A 12,907-nucleotide genomic window follows, 5' to 3' on the forward strand; every position below is an offset into this window, starting at 1 on the left:
TACCTGACTGACTGTATTTGCTTTGCTCAATTTTGTGTGATGAGTAAATAAATATAATTAATTTTAAAGAATCCAAATACAGATTTGACTTCACTCCTCTGCCAAAATATAATAAACCATAAATAATCTACTCTAATAACCACTGACGCTTACACAGTTATGGGATACATCACAACACTCAAAAACTCAAACTATGGGGCAATATTCAGGAACAACGACTTGAACAGCTTACCTCAAAATCATATTCCCACTTGCCAACATACTAAGTGAAAGGAGAGAACATGAGAGGAGAGACTCAGCTGCTTGTGGTGTAAAAAGCAACTCAACTTCTGTGCTGCTAAAAAAACTGACACACAGCACCATCTGGTGGCACCAAACGGGTACTCCTTTTCCTACTTTGCACAACCCAAATCCTCCCTAATGACACACAGGCAAACACAATCAATCAGCCGTTCTTCAAAGTCATTTTTCCAAACATCAGGCATCAGGAAGCAGAGAATGGCCGCCTGCAATTGCAGCCAGGTTATGGATTATTTGGTGGCTTCGGTGGAATATGAATCCTACCTCGGCATCGTACTCGAACATCTGATTGCCCTTCATGAGGTGACACTTGAGCATGACGACGGGTCCGTTGATGCGGGAGACGTCCAGACAGAGGTCATCTGTCCTAATTTCTTTATCCGCCGTGTAAGAGAACACCTGGGAAACAAGACGTCTCTATCAGAAGATGAAGCATCAACATCATTAGCTTAGCTTTCTAGAAATGTATGCAATCATAGTGCTGAAAAGTGGCTTTAATGAGAGCATATGTGAACAATTTACACATATTTATCCGTGATTTTATTTTTGATTTACAGTCTTCGTGGTTTGAGTTAGGGATAGACCGATTATGGGCCCTGGCTCATTTTGGCAGTTTGAAGATTATCTATATCAATGTTTTATTTGCCTGATATCCGATAAAGGTAATGAATTAAAAAGTGCGCTACTTTGGCTGAGCTGCAGCTCTGTGTCTGTCCCTCTGCTTCGGTTTCACTCACCACTGAGTCTGACTTAATGTCCCGCCCACAACACTATCTGATCTTTTATGTTGAAAGTTTCTCATTTATTAAATAATTGCTTAAAGCATTTTAAAAAAAAAATTTTGTGTTGGAGTTTGTAATCAAAATCTTAATTTTGACTTAAAGGAACACCAAAGCACTTTTCCTCTTCAGTCCCCCTACAGGTTGGAAGCGGAATTGTCCATTACCGCTGTCGTATGTCTCATTATGTCTCATTCGAACTACAGATCCGCTACCCGATCTGGCAAACTTCCATAGTGCAGTTATAGCCGATAGAGGGCCGCAAAGCGAATGTAGAAGTGCCGTTCACCCTGTTACGAGTTGATGAACCACTGAAACCATTTTGGAAACATTATTTTAAAGCAGCCATATTATGCTCATTTTCAGGTTCATAATTGTATTTTAAGGTTGTACCAGAATAGGTTTACATGGTTTAATTTTCAAAAAACACCATATTTGTGTTGTACTGCAGTGCTCTCTCTCACTGCTGCAGATCCTCTTTTCAGCTGATCTCTGTTTTAGCTACAGAGTGAGACCTCTTTTCTTCTTCTTCTTCTATACTATCTTTGATTGCACTGCACATGCCCAGTAGCTCAGATGTAGATCATGTCAGCTAGCTAGCTCCATAGACAGTAAAAGAAAGGCTGTTTCTACAACTTCGGTCAGTTACAAGGCAGGATTAGCTGGGAGACTTCTAAATGAGGGCGCACATGTAAGTAGTTCTTTTGTAGATTATGGTGAACTTGTGTGTGTTGTAGCAGTGCTTTGCTATTGAGAACGAGGTAGCATGCTAGCGTTAGCATGCTAGCGTTAGCATGCTAACGCTACGAGCTAATGGTTGCGGTTAGCCTGCTCGTTTCGGCTTGTGACGTCACAACCTGTGCCGATTTTGAACAGCTCACCCAGAGACTGAAGGCAGGACACATTCAGAAACTGTATCTCACTCTAAACAGCATGGGTGGATGTGTGGAAGCACCAGAGACACAACATAACACCCCAAATCCCAGAAAAAGTGATTTTTTCATAATATGGGCACTTTAATGTACAAAAGAATCTTTGGTGTTGCTTTAAAGATTTTCATTTTCACTGTAAATGCATATCGGTTCCAAATATCGGTTATCGGTTTCATTAACTACTTATAATCGGTACCGGCCTTGAAAAAACAGTATCGGTCGATCCCTAGTTTTTGTGGTGCCAACCCTGATTTACATGTATATAATTTACTGTACAACATTAGCACAGTTTTAGTGCTTTCTACCCCCTTTTCCATGTTCTTCTGTTAGTTCAGGGTTACATTGATATTCAGTGTCATGCAGTGCAGCTACACACAATATGCAAGGACAGCAGGAACAATGATTAGACCAAAGTACAATCAAATTCTTGGCACACACCATCTTAAAATGCCAAAGACTTTGCAATGACCCACAGCATGGAGCCAAATCAACAAATGACTTTACAAACGAGAAAGAAAAACTTGGCAAAAAAACAAACTTGAATTGTATTGAAAATCTGTGGATTGACTTAAAAGTTGGCAATTCACACACACTTTGCATCCAACCTGATTGAGCTCAAGCTTTCCAGGGAAAAAGAAATCCCAAAGCTCATGTATCGAGGATAAAGAAGAATCAAAGGCTCGGCTTGTTCAAAGTTAATCTAAAAGAGATTTATTCTACATTCCACTTACAACACAAAATACCTTGAAAAGTTTCCAGTTAGTGTTCATAGCACATTGTGTGTAGATACTTTTAAAAACAGAATCCAGATTACAAGCAGTAAATATTATATTCAAGTGTTACTTTTTCCCTCACCTGGTTTCCACCCATGCCGTGACAGTTGAAAAAGCCAACTTTCTCGTTCTCTTTTCTTCCCATGTTATCCACGCACTGGTTGGTCTCAACATTTCTGATCTACAGAGAGGAAGAAAAAGGAAAAATTGACGTAAATTAATTTAACTCTAATTTGAAATTAACTTTATGTCTCTAGATACAGTAGGCTAATTTCATACTTATTAGCAACTTAACCAAACAGAAGCCAGTCAGGTCCTGCTCAATGTGTCTCATTAAAAAATAATCATCTTCTCTACACCCCCCCACCCCTCCCCCCTTTTTTCTCTTAGTGTTCATTACTTTCCTCTTTTTATTGCTACAGTTAAAGTTTTAGTATCCAGGGAACTTTTAGTGTTACACTCAGATTTTAGATTATTTATATTATATATCATTTTTTGGTCCCAGCCTTTCTTTTCTTTGTCATACATGAAATGAAACAAAATATCTTTGGGGTTTGGATAGTTGGTTGGTTAAAACAAGAAATTATGCTATACAATAAATAACTGATCACACACAAGTCACAGCTTCGGGGCTGTGGAAACTTTACGTGGCAGACAAAACTGACATTTACAGTAGTCATCACAGACTATTTTAGACAAAGTTTAGTGACTAGTGATTCATTTCCAAACTTCAATCATGAAAAATGTTTATCACCATGTCGATCGACAGAATATTAATCAGCAACTATTTCAATAAGCCAATAATCGCTTTAGTCATTTTATAAACAAATATGCCAAATATTTGCCGATTCTAATTTCTTAAATTTGAGGATTGAGGACTGACTTCACAGTCAACTCAGCTTTCTAATTAACTAATGCTTCCACAGAGCTAAAGCTCAGCTGGCTCTATATGTTGCCTAATATGTCTATCATGCAGGAACCGAATGGCGTTCATAATTAAGTGATATAAAACCTAATGGTTCCAGCTGTTAAAGAAGGGCTGACTGTGTGTTATGGAGGATGAGAATCAGTCGGGAGAGGTCTGGTGTAGAGGAAGATTGGAGCTGAGGCGCTGCAGTGGTAAAAGAGAGAGAGAATCCGCTCGTACTGCAGTACAGCAGAGCAGCACAAATGAAACAATCCTCTCCTCCTCAGCTCTATGAATGCTGCAGGATTACAACCTCTTTCACCAGTTCTTCAACTGACATTACTTTTAAATGGCTCCCGTCTATCTTACATACTGAGCACTGCATGTCACGGATGACTCTACCCCATGCTGCACTGATGTCGACACGGAGCCACGGGCATCAAGAGGCAAATTCAGGTCTCTGAAAAACTTCTGTGTGAGGGGAAACTAACTAATAAGAAAGGAACTCAAACTTCTGTTATCTTAAAAACAATTAACAATGAATTCTCACGGCTTAGCTGCAAATTATCACACAGATCCCACAATCCCCTTTCTCATTTCTTAAGAAACTACTTTGTATGCTCCATCTCTGCTTGTTAAAGTAATCTTTTGATGAAAAATATCCTCTGTTTTTTTCAGATTTGTAGAAGAGGGAATACATCTTTTAATAACAAACTGCACAACTTACTGGTTAACAATTTACAGAGATTTAGAGAAAGATTCTGACTCAAATTTGCACTTATTGCTGCCTTTGTATAGAATAGAATAGAATAGAATGTATACATGCGCCTTATCTCAGCTACCCAGCATTCATAGCAGAACTGTGTAAACATGTGGGATCAATACTGACTGCGTGAACATCCCATTGTTTGTTTATCCTTCACGTTCAATACGAACAGCTTCAGATGTTTTATCTCAGTTCGTTCAGCCTTTGCTGGATCCTGAGATTTTCTGATTTATTTTGGAGTGACATTGTGTCTTTCTGAAAACACAACCTAGAAGCTACAAGGACATACAGTATCTGACTGAATTCAGAGGGAGGCAGTCTGCATCTGCTGCATTATGGGGGATTAGAGTACGAGAAAGCTCATACTTCACCAAGTGAGTAGTATCTTCTCGGGATCTGGGAGTCTGGGTAGATGTTCTCCAGATACCAGGAGAACGGTTTGCACTTCAAGGCCTCGCGGAGGTCTTTACGGGAAGAAACGTCTCCGTAGTCCACGCGCATCACACCTGCAGACAAAATGCCAAGACAAGGTTCAGACATATGTAGCACTCAACATTATCAGTCAGTATTTACATTTTTTAAGCACAGTTCTGTTTTCCTGCACCACCAACATTAAACACCAGAGGGACCCTTTATAAAAAAAAAATTTAAAAATAAACTTGCAACCCTACCTGAAAATAATAATGGTAATGGAAGGATTTTCTATTAAGTAACACATAAATCACTTCATTTCTGCAAAGCGGGAATGTGAGGAAACATAGTCAAATCCCATTTATACACACAGTGTATTTATAAATAAGGCATCTCCTTCAGAAACGCACAAATGCAACAATTGTGGAATACCGTGGGTCATGCTGTATGTTATTTTAGCCAAAATGGTGACAGCATGATGCATTAGCCTTGATCTAACTGAAGACTGAGGAAGAAATTAGACAGCGACTGGGCACAGACACTTACAAACACATTAGGCAGATGGTTTCTTCCCAGAGTGCCACTTAATAGCTTGCATGTAGATAGATTCAGGGTAGTAAATTATAATGAAAGTGCGTGATTGCAATAAGGTTAAATAGTATACATGATTCAAAACCAGCCAACATGTAAGACCTAGTACGTCGTTGTGTATTTATCTATCAAACACCAGCCAGACAATGCAAACAGCACCTACTGCAACACCAATCACGTCTTACACTTTAATCTGGGAAATAAAAAATCTCAAATTGGTAGATAAAAGCTAAGAGCTGAAGGCCACTCTTCCTCCCCTGGCTCTCTATGTCCCCTTCTTTCTCACTCTCTCTCTCTGTAGGGCCTGAGCATCACATGTTGCAGATGATGAATAGTCTCTTTGATCTTGAAATCACCAGTGCAGAAAAGGGACGAGGAGGGAGATGCACTTTTAATAGGATCACTAGATGCCACTACCAAACTCAGCCTGAGCAACATACTGTCTTCCTCTGTGCCAATAAGTGAGGTCTGGCAGCAGCGTGGCCCAGATCATTCTCCCTAATGTTCTGGAGGAACAGACGGTCATTGTGGGGCCACAATACGCCGAAAGACTCATCCATCACAACCGCGGCTCCGTCTGCACACCTGCAGGACCTGAGAATCCTGCCCGACTGTGTGGAGGAGAAGGACGTCATTTGAGCCATAAAATCAGCAGACTACGATGATCCCTATAGGTTGGCAGGCATCTAAAACACTTAACCAGAGATTTACGGGACACTGATGTCTGCTAAAGAGTAATCACATTACTAAGTCGACAGATGGAGGGGCACTCATCTCTCAATCTGCACTCTCCTGAGCTCTTTGAGCTCTGTCAGAGAGAAGACTGTGTTGGAGAGGAGACCATATTTGACAAATTTCTGAACTCAATGTTAGAGGAGCACTTAAGAAATGTGTCTGAAATTAGGAATTTAATTAATCCCAGTTTGGAGATGACAAAAGCAGCATTCAATTCCAATGTGAGCCAAAGGGGAGTGAGTAAAAGGAGAAATATAAATTCTTAATGAGCAAGATAATACGTACCATGGCAAGAAAATGAAAGAATAAAAGAGAGCAGACAAGTCTTTCCTTTTCACACCAATTTGCTAAATTTAATCTCAGCGAGCACTGGTAATGAGGATTGTTCATATCTGCTTTTGAACGGTGGTGCGCAATGAATAAAACATCTATCAAATCCCTGACTGAACTACACATTCCCTGAAACTTTTAAAACATGCAGAATCCATGCCATTTTAGCAAAGTCGTCCACATGTGACGCTTCTATTCCAGTGGCAGAGAGATGCAGTGACCCTGCAGCTCTGTACCTGGTGATATGATATAGAAGAAATCTTTGAAATCATCCATCCAAACTTCAGCCAGGCGCCTGTTGTTCTTGTTGATGACTTGGCCCGTTCCTCCGGGGAAACTGTACGGGGTGGCCTTCCGGAAAACATGGCCCACGTGCGAACATGTTACAATTTCCAACGAGCCACCGCACTGCCAGATCTGCAGACACATGCACACAATGTAGCTTTATATATAGCGTGGCATGAAAGCAGACAAATACAGTCAATACAAAACTGATAACAACAGTTGGTAAATGCCAGTTCCCTTATTTGATCGTTCCTCACCTTGAAGTAACACAGAAATTGAATCAAATCTGTCATCAATAGGAACAATAAAATGCTTTTAATTCTGAAAGCAAGAAGGCTTCCAGGAGGATTCAGCAAGAGCCCATATTATTCCCCAATATCTAGATTTTGTGTTTTCTTATACAACATCTAGCTATGACAGTGGACGTGTGTCAACTGTAGACCTGAGACCTAAGAAAGAAAGCATAAAACAACTTGTATGCTCTTCTTGTGTTTCATCATTCATTAAGAGGTTTCTTCATAAAATCTCTGATTTCCCTTTTAACCTGCATCTTATAGTCCAAGAGAGCAGGAGGTGGTCTTAAGCCTGGACTTTATGTTCCTCTTGTCACTGCTGCCTGTAGCAATAAACACATTTTATAGTCTACCAATGTCATTTCCATTTAGTCACGCGTAAAGCTGCAAATCAATTAATTTGCAATTTCATGTGAGCCAATAATAACCTCTTTTCCTTTTCTCCCTCTAAACATTAAGAGACAATCTAATCAGAATGTGGATTTTGGAGAGGTAAGGACATATCATTTCACTAAACTTGTATTTCCATGATTCATTTTTCTTTGCATCTCTCCCTTGAATCTTAAGTAGAAGTGGTTATGATTCAAGGAAAAGATGCAAGTGAGGGAAACGTTGATACAATAAAGGGAGATGGCATATACCCGTTGATATCAACCAACTCTGGTGACATGATAGCATCAAGATAGTATCCTCGCTGGTCTGTCACTCACTCGAAAAGACATTTCCAGGTTCTCTCCGCCCCAGATATCCATCCCTGGATCGTAGCTTCCTATTTCTTCAAAGTATGTTTTGTCTATGGAGAATAATCCTCCTGCCATGGTGGGAGTCCTGCGAGGAAAGCCAAAAAAATCCTTTTGCAATATTGCATCTCTTCCTGTTGTATTTATTAGTATTATAGTGTAGCTCTGAGGAACGGATATAATAATAATAATATAATAATATAAGAATATAATAAAGACCCATTTGTTTGATAATTTGAAACAAAGCCTTAGAGGGGTAATTACTTTTATCTTTTAAATGAACCTATGTTAAAGTTGGCACTTAATTAAGGATTTGGTGTGTTGCTGGGATTGATTTGCATACAGATGACAAAGTGTGCCTAGCTTTGTGTAGCCAAAAAAAGGCAACTGTCAGCAGAGTTTCTGTTTTTCTATTTTTTAAATAAAAGAGCTCATGCATACTTGGACTATAACAGAGCACAATCACTCTATCGGGGTGCTATTTAGGCAGTTGCCTGCATCAGTGGGATACACAGAGAAAAGAAAGATCTATTTCTATCTGCAGGATAAAAATGGCACTTTTCACAATGTGTGAAGAAATCTAACTATCCATGTCTTTCCTGTAGCCTGCTGCCACCACAGATAAACCCACTCTCAGCTCAGATGAGAAACTAACATCTGCTAGAACTTAGATAAAGTGTCTCTTCACCTTTTTTGTATAATTTGACCTACTTTCTCTTAATGCTTAATCAAAAAGCATCAGACAAGTGGAAAGGCAGTAACACATTCCCCTAAAAAATGATCTCAATTTAGCTTCAAAGAGACATTTTCATTGTGTACCTGACAGGAAGTGTTCTGTCCCCCTTGCGTCGATCCATCTCCCGCTGAGGAACAGGGTACCAGCGAAAATTCAGCTTCCAGTTGAATCCACCATAGGTCATATCTGAGCCTGCCATGTATTCAAACGTCTCGTCGCTGATGACATCGATAATAGGGCACACCACTGATGTCCTGAAAGACACAAAAAAATACAGTGCAAGATTTAATGTTGAGATAGATTATATAATAAATGCAGCACTGCTAAAGATTTTAAAAATAATGTATAATTAGATTTTTTCTCTGATGAAATGCACAACAGTGAAACACAATCAATTGCATTTTAAACACAAGTGCCATATTGTGATAGTGTATCTCAGAATTGGACAAAATGTTACTATCACAAACCTGATATGAACCAGTCCTTTTGACCCTTTATGGATCTACCTAAACGACCTGTATGATTAATCATGTCAACTTGCAACAGACTGTATACTATCTGCACCATCTCATCAGTCTGCGGCCATACTTATAGACATCAATACATCTGCAGCAGCATTCAGTAAAAGTGTAATGCCCCCATAATACAATATTCTGAGTTATATGACACTGATTTCTTCCTGAGGGAAAATGATGTGTGTGAAATGTGTCCAACCTCAGATATATGATGGCTCGCAGAAGAGTCGTTATTAATCCATCCATTCAATCATGTTACACACACGCACGCACGCACGCAGATACACCCTCTGTTTTTTTAAAAGCAAGAAACAATCCCTTAATATTATGATAAATAACAGCAACCAAATACACATCTTGTCACTTTAAATTAACGCATCATATTGTCCCTTAGCATGTCTTTGTCCACTTTAATCCGGATCTAAACAGCGCCTAGTAGCTCCAGTTAAGTTACACAAAAATAAAGCTTTAGTAATTGAAGGCAACTTTTCCCTCTATGGCAGCAGCAGAAGCAGACAATGCAAAATGATTATCTTCTCCTATCAGCAGCGTCAGGCTCAAACAGTGTATTCATACTGATACTTTGCTTTCCCTACAATAGTCAGATAGAGCTTTGGCTCAAACACGCGATGATGCAACTGAAGTGAAATGTGATGATGTCAGTAATATTAAAGCATGCTTCAGGACAGAACAGGCAGAAGCTTAACAATGAGAAGCTCATAATCACCGTAGCAACATGATCCTCAAAAGTAGAATCCAGTCGTTATTTAATATCAGCGTCTTAAATGTCATCATTCTATTTGAAATATTCCGTGTGGTCTATTTTGGCTCCTACCTGTCCTCTTTGATGCGTGCCAGCAGGGGCTCCAGCCAGCCAACAGTACACTCGCAGTGAGCGTCCAGGAAGGTGATGACCTGACCTTTGGTGGCGGCCGCCCCCCTCAACCTGGCTCTGATTAGACCTGAACGCTGCTCCATCCTGAGGATCCTCACTGGCACCTCCAGAGTCCGCACATAGTTCTCCAGTTTCTTCTTCAGGAAGTCTGAAACAAAACAACAGACATTCCAGCAAGAGTGCTCTTGCAGGGTAATGCAATTCAACAGAGCTTAAAGAATTTGTCAAGTATCCATTAGTCAATAATGAAATATGACTTAAAATATAAATTGATTTTCAGAATTGTTGTCAACTAATTTTGTAACAAATGCCAAAAAAATAATGGCTTCTCAAATATGAATATTTGCTGTTATTTAAAGTCTAAATTGCAAATCTTCGGGTTTGAACTGTTGGTCGGGCAGGACAAGAAATCTAAATATGTCAACTTGGGCTCTGTGAAACTATTATTACTATCAACAGGTTCTGATATAGAATAGAATAGATCTTTATTGTCATTGTGCTTAGAACCATAAGCAAAGCAAATTCAAGTAAATAAGTAATAGCTAACAAAAGCAAATACATTTTTTTGCTAAATATACAAAGACAAGCGATAACAACAAGATAAAGTGACCTTAACCGTACAATGTTGGTTAAAATACATGTTGGATATATGTTAGCATATATCCAACACAATCTATTAATCCAGAATATAATCGGCTGATTAATCGAAAACGCAAACAACTGTGACTTGCAGCACTATATCTCAATGTAGTTGGTGTTTTTATTGAAGGTCCCTGTTATCGTAGTAAAAAGCTACGCCGTGTTTCTTATATTCCATGTTTGGTGATCCACTAAGCCTAGTTCAGAGTTTTGTGTCCCATATCGGTCACACTGATCATCAGCCTACTTGAGTTCAAAATGTACGTCCTGTATATTTGACTACAAAAGCTGTTAGTGTAGACTACCAACCTCGCTCGCTGGCATCGTCGACTAGCAGGACCTCCACTAGCAGGTGTCTGGGAGAGCGGTTGATGACACTGTGAACTGTCCGCAGCAGGGTGCTCCACGCCTCGTTGTGAAACACGATGACAATGCTGGTGTTTGGCAGGTCATCTGGATACAGCTTGGTCTTACAGCTGAGTAAAAACAAAATGAAATCACTGAAGTAAAATTGAACAGAGTAAAGTTCAACAACGTTCCGAGTATCACTGAGCCACAGGTATGAGGAAAGTTAATATGCAGCTCGACTTATGACCTCTCATGACAGGTTGCATATCTACTGTACAAGGTTGTGGGAATATGTGACCAGTTGAGTCAAAGAGTGATTTCACTTCCTCAGATTATTTTCTAGACGCCTGTAGAGCTAACACTTTTTTTATTTCACAAGTTAAAAAAGGAAAGATTGGAGAAAAAAAAAAGAGAAAAAAAAAAAATCAAAAAAATAAACATAATATTGTGAAGGTTTCTTTTTTTTTATCTTTTACTCATCTGTTTTCATCTGACGAGCCCTTAAGAATCATGTCAGGTCCCCTTATGGGGGCCTGTTTCAGAGTGCACCTCTAACAAGTTGTTGCAATCACAATTTACTATACTATACTACATTTTTATATACTATTAACTATAACCCTAACTCATAGTGAGTCACTGTTAAGTAAAGGAAACAAACAAAATCAAAAACACAATTTAATCACATTAGGATCCCACACATTTGCTGCTTAGAGCTTCTCAAATGTTTCATATGTTAACTTAACATGGATGTTTTGAATACACATTTTATAGACTAAAATGATTCATTAATTCTACACACATAAAAAAAATCATTAGTAGTGGCTAAACTAAACTTAACCATGACTAATGTAATACCTGAACATAATCATTTGTATCCTTATACCTAAACCATACCCGGGCTAAATGTGTTGGTCTAAGACGACAGTATTGTTTTTAAACTGCAGTCACAGTGGTTCTCTACACCTGCAGCTCATTATATTGTATGAAAGTATCTGAGGTGAGAATCTGAGTGTGTCCTACTGCTATCCAACGCAGCCGTCAGTGCAAAAACATTGTCATCCGGGATTCACTGATAAATATCTCCAAAGAAAGTAGAAAAAGTAAAAGCAGCATTGACAGCTATATCAGCACGTCCTCGGCTTGGCGGGCTGTCTGTCAAAGCCCAGAGTGAGTATCTGGCACAACTTGGGACGGCGCCGTCATGGATGATTTTGAATAAAGAATGAGCTGCATTTCAGAGGCGGAGGAGGAAGTGGACAGCCGGGGCAGAAGGAGGGGTTGTGGGAGGTGACGGAGGGTGAAAGAAGCCATCGGAGCAGACAGCATTGCTAGTTCAGTCCTATATATTCAAAGTGACAGCACTGACTGACACAATTAGGCCAGGAGGTTGCCTTGAAGGCAAAATGTTATTGCCGTTCAGAGGCAACGACCGGCAATTCTGCATGGCTCTGAATATTTTTCACTACACAGCTGGAGAGATTGTGCAAGCTAAGCTGTGTTCTGTAATAAAGCTGCTTTAATATTTATATTGAGTAAAGGATAGAGCCATAATGGTCAGAAAGAAACTGTTGCAATCAGCTGAATGTTCACTTTTTCTCAGTAAAATATGTCTTCTTTTCCACTATGCAGACAAAATATTTTTAAATGTGCATCTCCACATTGCAAAAAGTCTTAGAGTTGGCGTTTTCTTGGTATAGGCAAGAATAGCATAAAAACTGTGGAACGTGGGTGTGAAAAAAGACATTCTTGTGGCCTATTTCTCATGGTGTATCTGACTGGCAGAGCCTTTGGCATCCACTTAATGAAAGTGCTGTGGAGAACTAGTGCTCGGTTGGAATATTTAAACATGAATCACTTGGATAATGTCTCCACGAGAGGCGAATGCTGGTGCATATCAGCAGCCTGAGATGAATGTGCTCATGTTTCACACAA

At 39.5% G+C, this 12,907-nt stretch overlaps 1 protein-coding gene across 5 annotated transcripts in view; it reads right to left on the reverse strand.

Annotated features, from left to right (window-relative positions):
- The window catches only part of galnt13 (UDP-N-acetyl-alpha-D-galactosamine:polypeptide N-acetylgalactosaminyltransferase 13), a 43,088-nt gene that overhangs the window by 8,648 nt on the left and 21,533 nt on the right, over positions 1–12,907 (reverse strand). For 3 of the 5 annotated variants that reach the window (XM_036004376.1, XM_031298998.1, XM_036004379.1), the window contains 9 exons: positions 10,937–11,103; positions 9,929–10,136; positions 8,662–8,832; positions 7,813–7,930; positions 6,761–6,941; positions 4,824–4,963; positions 2,867–2,965; positions 565–699; positions 233–262 (listed from right to left, as the gene is read on the reverse strand). In XM_036004376.1, the coding sequence (XP_035860269.1) occupies positions 233–262; positions 565–699; positions 2,867–2,965; positions 4,824–4,963; positions 6,761–6,941; positions 7,813–7,930; positions 8,662–8,832; positions 9,929–10,136; positions 10,937–11,103 (1,249 nt within the window). The remainder of the gene's footprint in view (positions 1–232; positions 263–564; positions 700–2,866; positions 2,966–4,823; positions 4,964–6,760; positions 6,942–7,812; positions 7,931–8,661; positions 8,833–9,928; positions 10,137–10,936; positions 11,104–12,907) is intronic. The other 2 variants (XM_036004378.1, XM_036004377.1) reach the window with 1 other exon arrangement.

This window comes from Sander lucioperca, chromosome 8, assembly GCF_008315115.2.
Source record: "Sander lucioperca isolate FBNREF2018 chromosome 8, SLUC_FBN_1.2, whole genome shotgun sequence".
Classification (NCBI taxonomy): Eukaryota; Metazoa; Chordata; class Actinopteri; order Perciformes; family Percidae; genus Sander; species Sander lucioperca.